This window comes from Triturus cristatus, chromosome 3_1 (assembly GCF_964204655.1).
Source record: "Triturus cristatus chromosome 3_1, aTriCri1.1, whole genome shotgun sequence".
In the NCBI taxonomy this organism is placed as follows: Eukaryota; Metazoa; Chordata; class Amphibia; order Caudata; family Salamandridae; genus Triturus; species Triturus cristatus.
Genome location: NC_140583.1, coordinates 16,112,921 through 16,130,871, shown reverse-complemented (window position 1 = coordinate 16,130,871; position 17,951 = coordinate 16,112,921). Strand labels below are relative to the sequence as shown.

The 17,951-nt window shown below is 46.5% G+C and overlaps 1 protein-coding gene across 23 annotated transcripts in view; it reads left to right on the top strand.

Moving 5' to 3' along the window:
* MADD (MAP kinase activating death domain) overlaps positions 1-17,951 on the top strand; it is a 987,832-nt gene that overhangs the window by 514,779 nt on the left and 455,102 nt on the right. For 14 of the 23 annotated variants that reach the window (XM_085646564.1, XM_085646561.1, XM_085646571.1 and 11 more), the window contains 3 exons: positions 13,856-13,939; positions 15,934-16,092; positions 16,431-16,539. In XM_085646564.1, the coding sequence (XP_085502690.1) occupies positions 13,856-13,939; positions 15,934-16,092; positions 16,431-16,539 (352 nt within the window). The remainder of the gene's footprint in view (positions 1-13,855; positions 13,940-15,933; positions 16,093-16,430; positions 16,540-17,951) is intronic. The other 9 variants (XM_085646558.1, XM_085646579.1, XM_085646567.1 and 6 more) reach the window with 2 other exon arrangements.

Genomic DNA, 17,951 nt, shown 5'->3' with positions numbered 1-17,951 from the left:
TGTTGAGGTCTCCGCCCAAGATAATGTGTCGGTCTGGGGAAGCAGTGACATCCACCAGCGCGGAATCTAGGAAGCGCTCCTGATGCTCGTTTGGGCTATAAACGGAGCCAACTGTAAATGCTATGCCTCCCAGGCGCATGCGATACGCAAGGAGCCTCCCCTTCTGTTCAGCACACTTATGCAACACCTCCCCCCGAAAGGAGCTCGCTAGGAGAATGGCCACCCCCGCTGTCTTGTTCGCTGCCGAGGAAAAGAACTGGGTGGGGAACTTAGCTGATCGCATCCTATGGCAGTCTCGGGGCAATAAGTGTGTCTCCTGCAAAAGGCAAATGTCCGCCTGCGTCCCCTCCAGCAACGACAGGATCGCTCTGCGCTTCACCGGGTTATTCAGACCCTGAACATTAAGGGTCACTACCTTTAGGCCCGGCATTCCTCACAGGGATCGGGAGCGCCATGCAATGGGTAGGGAATCAGCGGGCGGGGCGCGCGGGGCCGCAGCGCGGGACAAGCCAAAACAAAACGGGCATAGACAACATCGGACGGGACCTTCCCAACCCCAAAACAACCCCCTCCCCCACCCAAAACCCACCCTCGGCAACTAGCCATCCCCAAACTCAAACACCCCATAGTCTCAGTCAAGCCCCAAAGGGCAAGTCCGTAGAGAAGAGCAAAGTGGACGTCCGGCCACTCACCTCCCCCCGCTCCCCCCAACCCCCCCGCCCCGTGCCAAGCATGTTAAGAAGCTAAAGACATCTCCCCCCGGAGTGCGTGTTAGGCCGTCAAGGCCACGCTAGAGGAGCCGGTTGAGTCCCCGGCCGCCGCCCTCAGGGCGTCAGCCCTGTCCGCCCTAATGGTAGGGGAGTCCGGGCGCCCTGCACTGGTCGCTGAGCGCCGCCTCGTTGACCTCCGCCGATTCCGTCCCTCCGAGGACCTCCACGACGGCGTAGCTCCCTCCTCCTCCGCTGCCGTGAGCCCCAGGACACCACAAACGTCTTGCAAGGAGCGTAGCTGGTGTAATACTCCGTTCCACCGAAAAATCAGGCGGAAGGGGTGACCCCAAGAGTACGGCGTCTCATGCTCGCGCAAAAAGTCAGTGGCAATCCTAAAGGACCTGCGTTTCTGCAGAGTGATGGCGGAGAGATCCTGGTAAAGCGCCACTGGCCGATCCCGAAAGGTCAGGGGCTGTTTCCTGCGGGCTTCAGCCATAATACGCTCCTTTAGTGAAAAGTCGGGCAGGAAGGCCAGAATGTCCGGCGGGGGTGCCGATGGCTGGCGCTGACGGCCAACCCTATGCGCCCTGTCGATGCTGATGGGAAAGTCCGTAGCCTCCCCCAGGATCTCTCGGAACAGGGCCCGCAGGTAGCCCCCCAGATCGGACCCCTCATCCGCAGTCGGCACGCCCCGCACTCGGATGTTGTTCCTCCGAGATCTGTTCTCAAGGTCCTCAGAGTGGGCCTGGAGCTCCACACACTGTTCCCGGAGGCGAAGAACGTCCTGCTGGAGATGGACTATCTCCTCCGCTCGCTGTTGGCCCTCCGTCTCCGCCGCTTCCACACGCTCACCTAGGCCCTCCACCTCTCTGCGCACTTCTCGGACCTCGCCGGCCACCTCCCGCTTCAGTGTCTGAAAGTCCTCCCTGAGGGAGCTAAACAGTTCCTCCATAAAGGCCCTCGTGACGGGTGGCTCCCCTCCAGTCACATCTGCCGGAGCCCGGGAGGGCCCCGGTGAGGGCTGTGCCCTGTCCCGCAAGTGCTGGGCCCTGCCAAGCATGTCCGGTAGAGTACGGTCCCCTTTCTTCGGGCCTCCTTTTCCAGACATCGCCAGCTCCGCAGTCGGGCACTGGTCCAAGTGCCCCAGGGAAGCTCAGCCGCCGGCTAGCACTCGGCCCGGGTATCCCCCACAAGTGAGGTCGCTGCGTCACAGGTGACAAAATGGCGGCCTAGTCCGGTCACCGGCAGCCGCAAGAGCTAGCGGGAGACAACCAAGGAGGCCGCAGCGGAGGGGTCCCAACAGCTCATCCCTCCGGTAGGCAGCCCAGCAATAGCGGGAGGTCGCCCGCCGCCAGCAGCCAGGACTTCAGCGGAAACCGCCACCACTGCTCCTTCGGGGACAAAATGGCGGCCGGTCGGAGCAAGCCAAAACGACTAGGCCCGGCGACACCTCTGGGGCCCCGAGGCACCCCGCAGTAAAATAGGTACCACCCCCGGCTCCCGATTGTCACGCACAGGGGGCCAGATGGTCCGACCCCATCAGAGAGTCCGCCGTACCTCGGCTAGGGGTCAGGGCTTCCGCAGTGCAAGGTGTCGCCATCACCAGCCCGAGTGCCGGGGCACCCGTCCTAAGCCGTCCACACCGTTGGGCCCCTTCCTGCCAGGCTCCTTCAGTCACCGTCAAGCGGCGGGCCAGATCCCCTCCAAACCGCAACTTTCAGCACCAGGCCCAACCGAGGCGCCCGGACAGCTCTTCAATACGCTCCGCCCCTCGGGCTCGCCGCCGTCGTCCCTTGATCTCGGGCGAACTTTTGGGGGGGTTCCCCCGGGGCGATCCGGACAAAAACAGCACCGGTGCATGCCCCTGATGTTCCGCCACGCTCCTCTCCCGCGCTGAGCCTCAGCGGGGGGAGAGAAGCATAAGAAAAGGGCTTTAGCTTGGCCGGGCCGGAGGAGCTACGGGAGGAAGCGTCCGCTCACCCCGCCATCTTGGCCACGCCCTTCGGTCTTTGTATTTATATATTGTGCAGTATCAATTTTAAATAGATAACATTGTATGCACACGATGAGTTTTTCCAATTAGCGAAATTGGACCTAGACTCTAAGCACTCAATTGTAATCATTAATCTATATAATAATATCCCCTCTGATAATGTGAAAGCTGTGCTTTATAACCTGTTAAAAACGTTAAAAAATGTAGGTAATAGTAAAGACTCAATGTTGATTCTGGTCAGTGATTTTAATTGTACTTTATGTGCGAATGCTGGGGACAAACCGTGTGAAGCGCTATACGATGAAGGGGCATGTAGATCCCATTTTCGACATTCAGCTTTGGGGGATCAATTCAATGAGCTAATTTTCACCCTTGAACTGGGATTTGCTAATGAAATGTGCCCAATCCCCGCCCAAATGCCCCACACATTCAATGGAAGGGGTCTTTGCTCCACCATTGATTATGTCTTAGTCTTCAATAGCCACGCACATATTCTCCAATCTTTCTACGTGTCTGATAACCCCCTCAGCGATCATTTCCCTCTCTGCTTAGCATTTTCACTTTCGTCTAATACTATTTCTAGATCGGAAAAGAATAATCACCTGCTAGGTAATTTAGCTATAAAGAGCATCAATGGGTATTCCCTGCGATGGACAATGGTGGATCAAGACGCTCTGGTTAAAACACTTGTGCCTGAGTGACACAGCCACCCCAGAAGTAGTCTTAGCTTCATTTCAGGCCATCACGAAAGTCGTTAGAGAATCTTTACCAAACGTCATTTCAAGGGCCGCAATAAAGGTTGGTTTGACCCCAGGTGCACACAATCTCTTTCCCATCTGAAAAAGATATTACATATAATCCCAAGGAATAGCACTGAAGTAAAGGTGGCCAGAGATGTCTATAAACTAGCACTCAGGGCAAGGAAGGCCACTATCAAGAAGGAGTTGTGGGACGCATTAATACTGCGTCAATTTTTAGTGACAGCGCGGCCTTCTGGAAAGTGGTTAGGGCCCTTTCCTCACTAGAGAGGACAGTCCTTCACTTGAAATAGCAATAACTGAGGAACAATGGATTAATCATTTCATCAAGGTTTATCAGGGCACGGGCACCTCTATTCTGATGGATTGTCCCTACTAGGATGTTTGTAACTTGAATTCCCTCCCCCAAGCAAAAGCGCTAATGTTTACTTTGGATGAAGTAGAGCGGGCCCTGTCTGTCAGTAAGGGGTGGTAAGGCTCCTGGTCCCGACGGGACACCAATTGACTACCCTATGGGGACCTATCTTGACGCAAGTTTTAAATGCCAGCTGTGAAGCAGACTTCCCACCCACATGGGTAGAATCAACTATTTTCCCCATTTTTAAAAAGGGGGACAGATGGGACCCAACATGTTATAGGCCCATTTCATTATTAGACGCTATAACAAAAGTAGTAGGCAGAATAATACTGGAACGCCTCCAAATATGGGCGGAGGAAAACTCTGTCCTGTTAGACCTACAATACGGATTTCGAACCGGTGTAGGAACTGTTGAGCAGGGCTTGAACCTGTCCCTTTTCGTTGGTAAATATACCAGGGCCAAGGCGGGGAACCTATTTTTAGCTTTTGTTGACCTCACAGCCGCATTTGATTGCGTGATTCATGACAAACTTTGGTCAATCTTAGAAATGATGGGGGTTGATTCACAGATTATTTATTTTCTTAAACGGTTTTATAGCGATGCTAACGCACGAGTGCGCTGTGGCCTGCAGGGTGAACGTTCAGCTCCCTTCCCAATCAAAAGCGGAGTCAGGCAAGGTTGTGTCCTTGCTCCGTTTCTTTTTAACTTGTACATAAATGGTTTGGGAGAGGCTCTTTTAAAAGATAATCATGATTTTCCCCAAGTGGCAGGACGGTCTATCCCAAAATGTTTATACGCAGATGGTGCGGGACATCAGCAGATGATGTGGTACTGATGTCCCGCACCCGTATAGGGCTGCAGAGGGTTCTGGACAGTTTTTCCAAATTTATGTATGAGATAGGTCTAAGAATTAATTCTTCTAAGACCTTCACTATGCGCTGTGACTCTAGCATCAAAAAACCTAAAATCATGTTTGTGTCTGGACAAAAGATAGGGGCCACTAAGAAATTTGCATATTTGGGCATTCTTTTCGCCCATAATGACTCCTGGTCACAGGCGGTGGTGGCCAAAAATTGGCACTATTGCGCACCACATCTGCCCTTAGAGCTTTTGCGATTAAACTTGGAAAAAGATCACCGGAAGCGCTCATTAAAATATATAGAGCTAAGTGTGTCTCAGCAGCAATCTATGGGACCGGGGTTTGGGGACCCGTTGACTTGATCCCCATTCAAAGAGTAGAAAACTCTTTTCTAAAATATATCTTATCTGTCCCTAATGGTACCTCAGCGAGCATATGTCACGCGAAGTTGGGGTTCTCCTTTGTTTCAGATCTAATAAAACTCGAGCCGGTGCTGTTATGGCACAGACTCTGGACAAAGGATAAGACCAAACTAAACAGAGATATCATTCTGGACGTTTTGAAATTTGATAGGGTTCTGAAGATTCCTCGGATAAGCTATGTTCAAAGGTTTTTCCAAGATCTCAACCACCCAGAGTATTTTATCAACCCCAGCATTATCAAGGAAATAACTAGGAAGGAACTAAAATTAAAGGGCTTGTCTCTACTTGATTCCGCTAGGCTGTCAAAAGAAATTGTAAAACCTACAGTCGTGCATAATGAATTGATTTTCACCACTTTTAACATTCACCCCTACCTCACCTTGTTCCTGAGTGATTTTGACAGGTTCCTTTTAACCCGCTTCCGCTTGGGAATGTTTTACAGATTAGTTACCCTGCCTGAAGTGAATGACTGGTCCCAAACTTTACAGTTGTGCCCCTGTGATGATAGCTCCAAGCAGACTTCGATCCACGTTATCCTTTTTTGTAAATATTACTCTAATGCCAGAAGAGCGAGTATAGTCCCTGTGTTAAAACGGTTTGGGCTTTGCCAAAGTCGACCTGCTCTTCTGGCACTACAACAACTAGCTAATGTACATATCGTTTTTAGGACGGTCATTTTCTTGAAAAAAGTTCTGTGTTTAAGAAAACAACTGTCTCTATTTTAAATGCTTCATTTTTATGAATCTCCGGAAAGCTTGTAAAGTTTAATAACGTTTTATTAAGTTGTTTAAGTGTATGTTATATGAATTTTAACATGTTTGAAATATTGCCATTGTGCTTTTATGATTGCTCGCTTACAATCGAATAAAGCTTTCTTGACTTGACATCTACAGTATGTTTCTGTAAAGGTTTCTATAACGACTGTTGCAGCCTAAAGGACTGACTCAAAGGTCATTTTTCACTATCCCAATCATAAAGGACTTTTTGTAGGGCTTAAAGAAAACCTATCTTCCTAGACATGGTTGCTCAATCTGGTTTCATCTAAGCTAGTTCCCTCCCAGCACTGGAGCCTGTACTTAAGGTGTCTTTGCACCACCTCACCTGGTAGGTTCTTTTCTAGTGGCCATTACTGTCTAGACCAGTGTTTCCCAAACCGTGGACTGGGCCCCACTGGTGGGTTTTGTGCCAGTTTTGGTGGGTTGGGAAACTCCATGCAATAAATAAAGGTTCCTTTAAGTTCTGTATTTACCTGTCAAGTCAAGTCAAGTCAAGATAGCTTTATTCGATTTCAGTATAAAACGATAAAAGCAACATAGAAATACATACATATTAGAAAGTACTGCATTAAGAAAAAATATTACAGCTTATATACGGCTTAGTCGAGTTAATCAGCATAAAAACAGACTCTGATTTAGTTCATCGACAATCTGCACCGAATAGCAAATTTTAAAAACTTAGATAAGGCATTGATAGTTATTTCATCTTGCAGTAAAAGCAGTTTCAGAAAAGCAGGCCTACACTGCCTGAGTCCCCAGGACTTCAATAGGGGGATCAAATATTGCCTTCTTCCCCATGAATAGAATTTACAAAACAGAACACAATGTATTTGCGATTGTGTTGCAAGATTATCACATGGACACTTAATTAAATTTGAAGACGAATCATTTCTAGCTGGGAAAGTTATTAATCTATGATAAGATCCAACTCTCAGACGGGCTAACAGCATCCTGTCATAACTGGAAAAATCGGGGGACAGGTACAACTGTAGGCCGGGGGCCTGTAACAGTGAATTATGTTGGAATACGGATTTCTTGCTTATTTCATCACACCAACGACGATTTTCTAGGAAGTCAAGGCACTTTTGTTTGTAATCCTTCCTGGAAATCGAGGTTAAAGAACCAGGGTTTTCAAAGAAGGCTAAGTGTCCCATCTTGATCATAAATTCTTTTATGTAAGCAATCCAGGGAATGTCCATGCATCTTTCTAGTTTGAGGCAATCAATCAAAATAGATCTATTAAAGACAGTTTCCTCTGTGGTCCATATCTTGTGCCATAACAGTAAGGGGCTAACTTTAATCAAGTCAGAAATGTATGCCAGATCTAATTCCTTATGGCAAATATATGTGGGGGACGAATTTGGGACCGCCAAGAGATAACACAGTAAAGAGTTTTCTTTTACTTGGATCTCTTGACAGTCAGCAATGCCCCATAGGCCAGAACCATATAATGCGGTTGAAATGCATTTGGCATTATAAATGTCCATTAAAATGCGTACAGGCCTGCCCCCCAATTTGTTGGAGAACTAGTGCACGGGCGAAGGCAAGATTTCTGCTCCTAATCGCTGCTTTCCAGGTGCCTTTTTCATTAAAAACAACCCCTAAATAAGAGAAGGTACTTGTAAGACCTATCTTAGACTTTTCGATAAAAACATTGCAAGGAAGTTTTTTCTTCGAAGAGCAGCACATGGAAAAAGTTTTCCCAATATTTATTTTTAGACCTCTAGAGCTCATAAACAGTGTGAAACCGGTTAGAGCTTTTTGGAGGCCCAATTGGGTTCTCGCCATGATAACTGCGTCATCCGCATATAGTAAAATGGGAACCGCCGTGCCATCAATTTGAGGATAATCTACATTTTGTGTGGTTAAAAATTCCGCCACACCATTAATGTATAAGTTAAAAAGAAATGGTGCCAGGATACACCCCTGACGGACTCCTTTGTTTATTGGGAACTTAGTAGAACACTCTCCTTTATTTCCAAATCGTACCTTTGCCCCAGCCCCCCTGTATAGTTCTTTGATGAAATTAAGGATGTTTGTATCAATGCCCAGGCCTGTCAAGGTATCCCATAGTACCTCGTGGTTCAGACAATCGAAGGCAGAACTTAAATCAATGAACGTCATAAAGAGATTGCCTTTTTTTGCCGTCATGTATTTACCGATAATTAGGGCCAGATTTAGTTCCTGTTCGATTGTACCTAGGCCTGTTTTGAAACCATATTGGAACTTGGAAAGGATTGCCTTTTCCTCTGCCCAGGAATTTAATCTGTTTAAGATAACCCTACGTGCCACTTTCATCAACGAGTCAAGTAAGGAAATAGGCCTATAGCATTTGGGGTCGTTTCGATCACCCTTTTTAAAAATAGGCACAACTATTGCTTCTTGCCAAGTCGATGGGAAGCCAATGGTATTAAAACTATTTAAAACATTGGTCAACAGAGGAGACCATAGGGATAATGTATTTTTATATATATCAATAGGGACTCCGTCCGGGCCGGGAGCTTTATTTCTCGAACTTTCTAGTAGTGCCAATTCAACTTCCGGGACAGAGAACGAAATACTAATAGGAAAAGAAAGGGAAGGGACGGGCTCAGATAAAAGCTGGTGATTGTGTGAGATAAAGACTGTAGCGGGAGGAACATCTTCTTTATATAATTCAGTGAAATGTTCCACCCAGGTTGGTCCGTCGATAGCAAGCTCTACCTTGTCTGATTTTCTATCTGCAAAGAAGGGAGCATTTACTGCTTTCCAAAAGGCAGTGCTATCTCTCAACTGACTGGCCTTTGTTAGGGTGTCCCACGCAAGCTCTTTCAGCTCCTGTTTCCGATTTTTCAGGCAGGTTTTGTAGGCTAATCTCGCAGATCTGACTGCTAGCAGGTCTTTCGGTGTTTCCTTTAAAATCCGCTTTAAGTACGAATGTGCTTTAGTGCAGTCAGAATTAAACCATCCCTCAGTTTTTTCTCTCGTCCCTGTCCGAGATGTTCCTGTCAGTTTTTCACTGATATACAGAGTAATCTGGTTAAAAGCATTAGCAATCATACGCGGATCAGGATTTTCCTCCAAACAAATCTTGATATTGTTGTGATGTTCCTTAATTAGATTTTTGAGAAAATTTATAGGGTCTACTTTATTCCATTTTAGTGCGTAGCCGTTTTGTCTCGCTAATGAAAGGGCATGGCGATATAAATTTTCGGCTACGTTATTACCCGATCTAATGCTCAGCTCAATGTCAAAGATTGTACTGATCGGATAATGGTCACTCATGACAGTATCCAGTGTTACGAAAGACCGTACATTATGGTGGTGAAAGGTAGAAATCAATATATAGTCTATTACAGACTGTAAGCCACGCCCATTAAAAGTGGATTGAAAAGCAACCGGGGGATTGCAAAGTTCATTTGCGAACCCCAGGTTCAAGTCAAAAACTAGGGCATTAAACAAGTTTCCCAAAGAGGTATGCTCAAAGTGTGTGCATGGTTCGCCAGATAGGTTAACCATACCACAAATACCTGAATCGCTTAGGGGGCATAAGTGACAGTTAAAGTCGCCCAGCAGTATGATACACGTATCATTTTGTTCATGATTAAAACTAAGCGAACGTAAACAGTCATTTAGATCTTCCAAGATTTTTTGCTGTGCTTCCTTTGGGATATTGTAAATACCTGAAATTTATTGTGCACATTTAGCAGTTAGGAAAGTAAAAATTACTCACATTTTGTTTTGTAATTCTGAATTGTGATAGAAACAAAGATTTTAATGTTTTTTACATTAATATTTGTGTGCTGTATAGTTTTGTCTGTAAAACTATATCTCTGTATTTCAATGGAAATGTGTTATCTGTAAGTGGCAGTGTGCTACTACACAATGCTTTTGTTGCATTAATAAATTGCATGTCTCTGCTCCTTTAGAGATAGGTGGGTTGTCAAGGTTTTGCATTCTAAACATTAGGTCATGGTTTTAAAATGTGTGGGAAGCATTGGTCTAGCACTCTTTAGCAGATACACTAGTCTGGTAAGCTGCCCCAAAGAATATCTTTCTGTGAGGTCCTGTGTATCCGCTAAATCTAGTATGCCCCAAAGAATATCTTTCCGTGAGGTCCTGTGTATCCGCTAACTCTAGTATGCCCCAAAGAATATCTTTCCGTGAGGTCCTGTGTATCCGCTAATTCTAGTATGCCCCAAAGAATATCTTTCCGTGAGGTCCTGTGTATCCGCTAACTCTAGTATGCCCCAAAGAATATCTTTCCGTGAGGCCTGTGTATCCGCTAACTCTAGTATGCCCCAAAGAATATCTTTCCGTGAGGTCCTGTGTATCCGCTAACTCTAGTATGCCCCAAAGAATATCTTTCCGTGAGGTCCTGTGTATCCACTAACTCTAGTATGGTTCGGCTTCCCTTTCGGACATACACTCCTTCTTTTTGTGCATTGAGGTTGCCGTTCTAGTCTAGATTGATGACTATTGATGACGGTCCTATGATGCAGAAGGAAATAATTACTTGTAATCCTAGTGCTGGGTTTTTGACTGCATTTGACAAATGACAGCTTTTGACCTCCTATGGATATGCATAGGTTGAAACTGAAGTGTGTTGGGTGGCTGCACACAGGTGAGAATATTCTAAGTTTCTCACTTCAGTGAAGATGTCTACGATGCAGAGGTAGGTTTACAAGTAAATAAAATTTGACTCAGACCGAAGCTACATGTGAGACCCCCACAAAACTGTATAACTGATAGTGGAGTTGGTGCCAATGACGCTAGGAGGACAGATTGATGCTAACTTTGTCATGTTTGCAAGCCTTCTCTTCGTTGAGAAAGTGAACATGATGAAAGGTGTATACCATCACACCAACGTCTAATGAAAGCCACTGATGGAGGAGTGTCCACTTGTGTGGAGCCCGCTTACGGGAACTCTCAACTGCCACAATACATTCCCGCTAGGGACCATTGTGTGCCTTCGATATTCTAAAACTTAGTACTGTTTGCCAAGCCCAGAAAATCTATTTGCCCTGACCTGGATAAACATTCGGTATCAAATAGATAGGAAAACTGGACTATTGCTCCAACACATGAAAGCGGTCCTAAAGTCGATTAGCTCCCGGTTCAAAGGTCCGTCTCTAGTGCACAACACAGACTTGATTTTTCTCACTTCACCATGAAGATATCTTGAATGCTATTTATCCTTTCAAGAGTTCCTACTATTGTAGCACACCTCACTGCACACCCAGGATCTCCTGCCACACCTTGCTTCCTGCTGCACAACCTTGGTCTAGTAACTATTTTGATGCATGACTCTGGATGTACGCCTTCTATCCTTATAACCTACTTTAAATATATTGCACCATCTCTTGTGTGAGGCAACTGAGCTCAAAGCGGGGCATGGCATTGCAGGTAATGGGATGAGCCTAAGCTTGTCACTCTCTGGACCTAGCCTCTTTGATGTGGAAAATCTGAACCCTTTACTTCTCAGTCATAGGATATTTATTGATGTTCATACTCCTAAACCATATCTGTCTGTGTGCGGCATCACCAAACCAACTTCAACTGCTAACTTTAACATCATATTATTTATGGGCTGTTAGAACTGGGAATCTCTGGTTGGCACAGGTAGGTACTTGTGTCAAGCAGGGATGCTTTATTCTAGTCAGGGTAAGGGGGTACACTCTAACAATAACCCCTGCTCACCCTCTAGGTAGCTTGGCGCGAGCAGACAAGGCGTTATCTCAGGCGTAATGATTGAGCATTTGTGAACACACACACAGTAAGTTAGCGACAACCACACAAATGGACTCCACACTGGGATATATATCAAAAATAGTATTTTATATAGAGATATAGGATTAGCACAAGACCAGATAACGTTTAAACGGCCCACAATACTTATTAGACAAAGAGTTCTTGGTTTTAGCGTAGTTTTAAAGTTCTGTGCGCTTCGTTCCTGTCCGTATGCTTCGTACGCGGTAAAAACTGCTTGGGAACGGGTCTCGCACGCACTGTAGGCGCTTCGGGATGAAGCGTACACCCTACGGTGCGAACAGGCACAGTACCTTTACTTTTGGTGAGTTCGGCACGGATGCTGCGCTGACATCAAGCGCGATGTACGGTGCGTTGTCCTCCTGGTGCGATGCGTACTACGGTACGTTAGACCTTGGGCGTGCAGGGCTTCAGGGGACGGTGTGTGGGTACGGTGCGTTCAATGTGCGTCGCGGCATTTGCGCGTTACCATGAGATCGGCAATCTTGATTTGAAGCGCTGGATACAAGCGAACAGTACGCTCCGCACAGGGGAGACGTACGCGACTACCGTACGCACCGCAGCTTTTCCAGTTCCTTCAGGTTGGACAGAGGTTTCTTCTTGGCAGGACAGGATCTAGTTTCTTAGGAGCAGGGCTCCTACATTTATACCACAAATCCTTTGTTCTCCCAGGCCAGGGGGGGGGCCCTTGCCTAGTTCAGTCCAGTTCTGGAGCACTTTGTTGATGCGATGCAGGCTTCTTCTTTCAGGGTGCAGGGCAGAGCCATCAGGCGCACCACAGGGGGCGGAGCCAGCATTGTGGTGGCAGAGCACAGCCCTATTCAGAGTCCAGGTGTACTCCTCCCACCCATCTATATGTCAATCTCTCTATTCACCACCAGGCTACCTAGCCCTGCCCATCTGGGTTTCCCCAGCCCTGTCACTCACACAAGCCAGAGAGCAGATACACATCACGCAGAGGCGGGCTGAAATGGTTAGGCAAGCAAAGGCCAACTTTCTAAAAGTTGCATTTGCAACCGCAGAATATTAAAATGAACCTTACTAAAAGATATACCTTATTAGTCTGAGTTCAGGCATACTAAACTCGATTTTCTACCACGTTCCCTGGGTCTGTAAGATCATAGGATGTAACAATCTTACCAGCCCATTCTGGCCTATGAGAACAGGGTAGCCTTACAATAGTGAAAAACGAAAATGGCAGTAATTCACTATTAGGACATGCCACACACATCAGGGCTTGTCCTACCTCATGCTACAATGCACCCTGCCCTTGGGCCTACCATAGGGGTGACTAACATGAAGTTAAGGGAAGGTTTAGGGACTGGCAAGTGTGTGCACTTGCCAGTCAGCATGACAGAACCAGACTGCACGCAGGTTCTGCGATGGCAGACCTAGACACATTTTACCAGGCCGCTTCTGTGGGTGGCACAACCAGCGCTGCGAGCCCACCAGCCGCATTTGTATTTACACGCCCTGGCACTCCTGGTGCACTTTACTGGGGTCTGATAGTAAACCAAATAAACCAATCATGGAATCCAACCAACATATACATTTTACATAGGGAGCACTTGCACTGTGGCACTGGTTGGCAGTGGCACAGTGCTCTGAGCGTCCAACACCATAAAAACACATGAAGCACAGCGACAAAACATGGAAGGGAGACTCACGCCAAGGTGCCAGGTCTAACATGGGCATAAAGCCAGGACACATCAGATTAGACCCAGTCATCGCCTTGGTCCTGCTCCATTAGAATCATTTCAGAGCAAACTGTCAAGGCCCTCTCCGAACCGGAGCAAAAGCAATCAAGACCAGTGTGGGTGGGCTTCTCCATTCAGACTAATGTAGTGTGTGAGGGGTGTTTGGGGGCACTGCACGTTCATATAGTGTAAACTATGAATGGGGCTTCAAAGGATGTTATGTATACATTGGTGAAGGTGTTGTGCAATGAGGATTGTGTGAAACCCTTCTCTTCCAACTTCCTGTATGTGGTTTGTTTGTGAGTTTGAATTTGCTGTATGGATTTCAGCGTCCTCTGTAGTGTTTAAATTTTGGCACTCAGCTGTCCACTTCTCTAGTTCTGAGGCTCCCAGCTGCTACTACAGTGCAATCTCTTGTGCTGGGAGCATTCTTTAACTTCTGATGTCTGAATGTCCATCTGTCCCGCTTGAGGCTTCCAGCTGGTTCTGGAGTGCAGTGGTTGACTTCTAATATGTGTCTGTCTTGGTACTAGAAGAATGACTTGGACTCTGCTGCCAGCATTGGGCCTCCTGTCCTCATCCGGAGCACGAGCCAGGAATCTGAAGTCAGCACAGTGGTAGGGCACGGCCAAGCAGGCCTCTATCCTTCATGCATGTTCTCCTGTAGATGCCCTACATAAACACATGCTTGTGACTCTACAAGCACACACTGCATGTCGCTCCAGTTTGCCCGCAGAGCATGTGTTCGCGCTGTGTGCAGGATTCCTTCATACATGCAAAAGCATCTGCTGATGTCCTTGCTTACATGCCCAGCATGTGCTCATATAAACCTGTTTTAGCTTTGTTTTGTGTTCCATTGCACGGTATTCAGCAGAATCCCAGCATGCAAGTGTGTGTAATGTTCTGTAAAGGCTAGTATGGGTGTTGTAACTATTTTTGTCCTTTGATTGCATGAACTCCTTGGGCTATTTTCAATGTATATCCAGTTGCATTCAGCAAATCCCACAGAGAGCAACCCTCCTGCCCACCGAGCATGTTCATGTTGAATAGTGTTAAACTATTCTCAATAATTTGAATAAACCAGTAATAATTCATTGTTTTTCAGTTTCGTTTTGTGTTTCCTGATTTTTCTTGGTTGTATAAGTAGCCATCTATATCTTTCATATTTTCCGTTCCGTTTTTTGTATTGTATCGAACATCCAGAAGTGGCTTAAATTCAGGATGTGCCGTTTAGCCGACACGTGTTTAACCCTGGTGATCTGTGACTACCCAGCTTTGTCAAAGCTGAATAACACTTTAATTTGTTCAGAGGATGGTAGGAGCCCTACATTTTCAAGGCATAAAGAAGGAACAGAAAACAATAGATTTTACATTAAATGAATTTTGTAAGACCTGAATTGTGTGTTACTCAAGGTAGTTTCTAATTCCTCTAGAAGGTTGGAGGTACATGGTGGCAGTTATGTCCTTTGATAAACTTTTATTTTTTTGAACAGTTAAACCTCAAAAGAAGAATTGACACAGAGCTTTCTGCCTCCCAGTCATGATGTGGGCCAATGGCTAATTGAATTTCAGTTTGCACTGCCAAGGGAGTACAGGAATTGGCTTCTCATCCTTGGTGCCGGGGGGTCCTTCAGGCCTCAACCCTAGCACATGCCGCATCAGCAGCATAGCCCTTGCTAACCAGCTCAGTTCATGTTATGTGGGGGATGGTTAACATTTACATCCTTGTGTCTAGGTTTGACAAAGCCTGTTGGTATCTTTATCTTGGGCCATGTTCTCGTCAGCTGGACACCTCTTCCCCCAAAGTCCCCACCGTAGCTCGGGGGCTGGCAGCTCATAAATGTGTTTTGATCGTGTTCTTGTCCTCTTCAAGAATCCCTGTATGCAGGACGAGAGTATTGTCCTGGCAACAGAGCTTTAGTACTGATGTTGCTTTGTTTCCCAAAGACCAGCAGATACTCCTTCCAAAGTCAGAAGCCCTTTCGAGCACACACCGGCTGACATCCCTGATGGCCCACCAAACAGGCCAATGCTTGCTTTTTGAGGAGGTGTTGTCTAGTCAGGATCGAAGGGAGAGTCCACAATGTTTGTGTGCCTGCTATTTTATACAGGACCAAGCACTAGAAAACCATACCCTAGAGGGAAGAGTTGATTATGAAGGACCCGACTATTTTATCGAAACGTTCCTCTTCTAAGGTTGCTGTTGCAAAGGTCTGTCACTCAACTTGTTGTCAAGGTCTCCCCGTAGCTCCTTGAGGGACCGACACTTTACTTGACCATGGCAGGCATCACATTTTATGTGCACCCAGTTGAGCAAAGACCAATGCTCTTTTGGGAGAGCAATACAGCACTTTGGTGCCTGGAAAGAGCAAGGGCTCTAAGAAAGAAACACATTGAAATGCAGAAATCCATTTGTACAGCTGACTTCCAAATGCAGGGACCGCTTATGACTTGAGCTTATTGTTGTATGGCGATTCTGAGATCAGACCTACACAGATTTATATAGAATATCCAATAATCTCTCTTTACAGTTTTAATGCACAGTCTTCTCGCTTGTTGATCATCTTGGTGACTTTTGTCCTTGTGACCACTTCCTGTATTTGTTTGCTAGGTGAGTAACAGCTCTGGCGAGACCATGGGAGCGGACAGTGACCTCAGCAGTAATGCTGGTGATAATCTGGGAGGGTCTGTTGGTGGAAATCTTTCCGGGTCTCGAGGCACAGTGTCGGACAGTGAGATCGAGATGAACTCTGTTAGCGGATCTATCTTCGTAAGTCTTCAGTGAGAGGCGTGAGCTTGAACATCGGTGTAACGGGTGGGGTTGGAGTGGAGCACCTGCTCCAAGTGACTGAAGACCCTGCGAAGTGTGATCTAGAGGGCAGTAGAGCCATTGGTGCTGGGAAGGGGTCATGGGGGGGAGGGGCGGGGTGTTGTGGCCTGGGACCAACATAAATCCAGATGTTGACCCTCCGTCCTCTTTCTGTTACAGTGCAGTCATCCTTTTCACCACATTTCTGGATCTCCATCTCTTCTATCTGATGCCTCGCCCGCCATCCTTCAATCCTCCTTTCTCTGTACGGGTGCTAACTTTCCTTTCTCTTGTTTCAGGGCAAACCCCAGACCTTAAAACCTGTGGTTAAGGAGCAGAAAGGCAACAGTCCTCTACGGGTGCCAGAAGACATGAGCCAACGCGTTTACCTCTATGAAGGGCTCCTCGGTGAGAAATGTGCTTTTTCTAAAATGGTGACCTATTGCTCATAGGTAGCAGCACCTTTGGTAATTGGAGAGGAATGTAATGTATTCTGATTGCTGTGGGGAGCTTACACATTTGGTGATTTGGGGCAAGGTGTTCAGTGCCCCAAGGAAGGGTTGCAAGGTCTTTGAAGTTCAGGGTTTCAAGATGTTTTGAAGAACACCTTTGCTAGATCTTTGAAGTGCAGAATTGAAAAGTCTTTGAAATGCAGGGTAACCTAGCCTTTGAAGTGAAGGAAATCCTGATCTTTTAAGGTCTTTGGAGTGCGGGGTAACCTGGTCGTTGTTCAGGGATTTGTGTTCTTTTTAGGTCTTTGGAGTGTGGGGTAACCTGGTCTTTGGAGTGTGGGGTAACCTGGTCTTTGGAGTGTGGGGTAACCTGGTCTTTGGAGTGTGGGGTAACCTGGTCTTTGGAGTGTGGGGTAACCTGGTCTTTGGAGTGTGGGGTAACCTGGTCTTTGGAGTGTGGGGTAACGCGGTCTTTGGAGTGCGGGTTAACGCGGTCTTTGGCATGCGGGGTAATGCGGTCTTTGGAGAGCAGTGTAACGCGTTCTTTGGAGAGTAGGGTTACACGGTCTATGGAATGCAGGTTGCAGTGGTTTGATTTGCCTCTGTATCATAAGTTATTTTACTGACTGTCAAGTGATTGTCAGTTATTTAGCGTACTGGGGCAGATAGATTTTAATAAGTAATATTAAAATCCTAATCCTTTTGTAGCCAATTATTCTCCATTACGGCAGGGCCTTGCAGTAGAGAGCTCATTTGTTTTTTTCCTCCCTTTGCTTTTGTCATGCAATAAATATTTCATCAGTGCAGATGCATTTTGAAGTTGGGTCTTTGTGCAGTTGACTGCAGGTTATTTTCAAAGCTGCTGTCTGTGGACTGCTTGTATTTTGGGTCCAGGGCCAATCAGGGGAAGTTAATGGGCAGGGTCCACAGTAGCTGTTGCTGTTTACCACAGAGATCCTTCGGGCCACCAATACTGCTGTGTTCCAGTTGGATAGCCAAGTTCTCCATTCCTTCATTGAGCCACTTGACACTAGGTAGTGACGGTGAGCAGGCAAGCCTTCCTCTCAGGAGTGGTGCGGAATTAGTCTCTGATACAACAAGAGACAAAACATAACTCCCAGACTGGAAGTTCAGTCAGATCTATGAATTTCAAACGTGAAAGAATGGAGACTGACATCCTATTTAGTATTCATTAGAACAACTGCATTTTAACTTTTAAAAGGACAGATGCAAGTCTTTTACAATTGTGTAGTGTTCAAGCTTTTAGGCTGCCTTAGAACCTGCCGAGACTAGATCCAATTAGCACAGTGTTGATGGGAATCGTACAGTGGATTTTGACTTCTTTTCATATCAGGTCTGGGTAGGTTC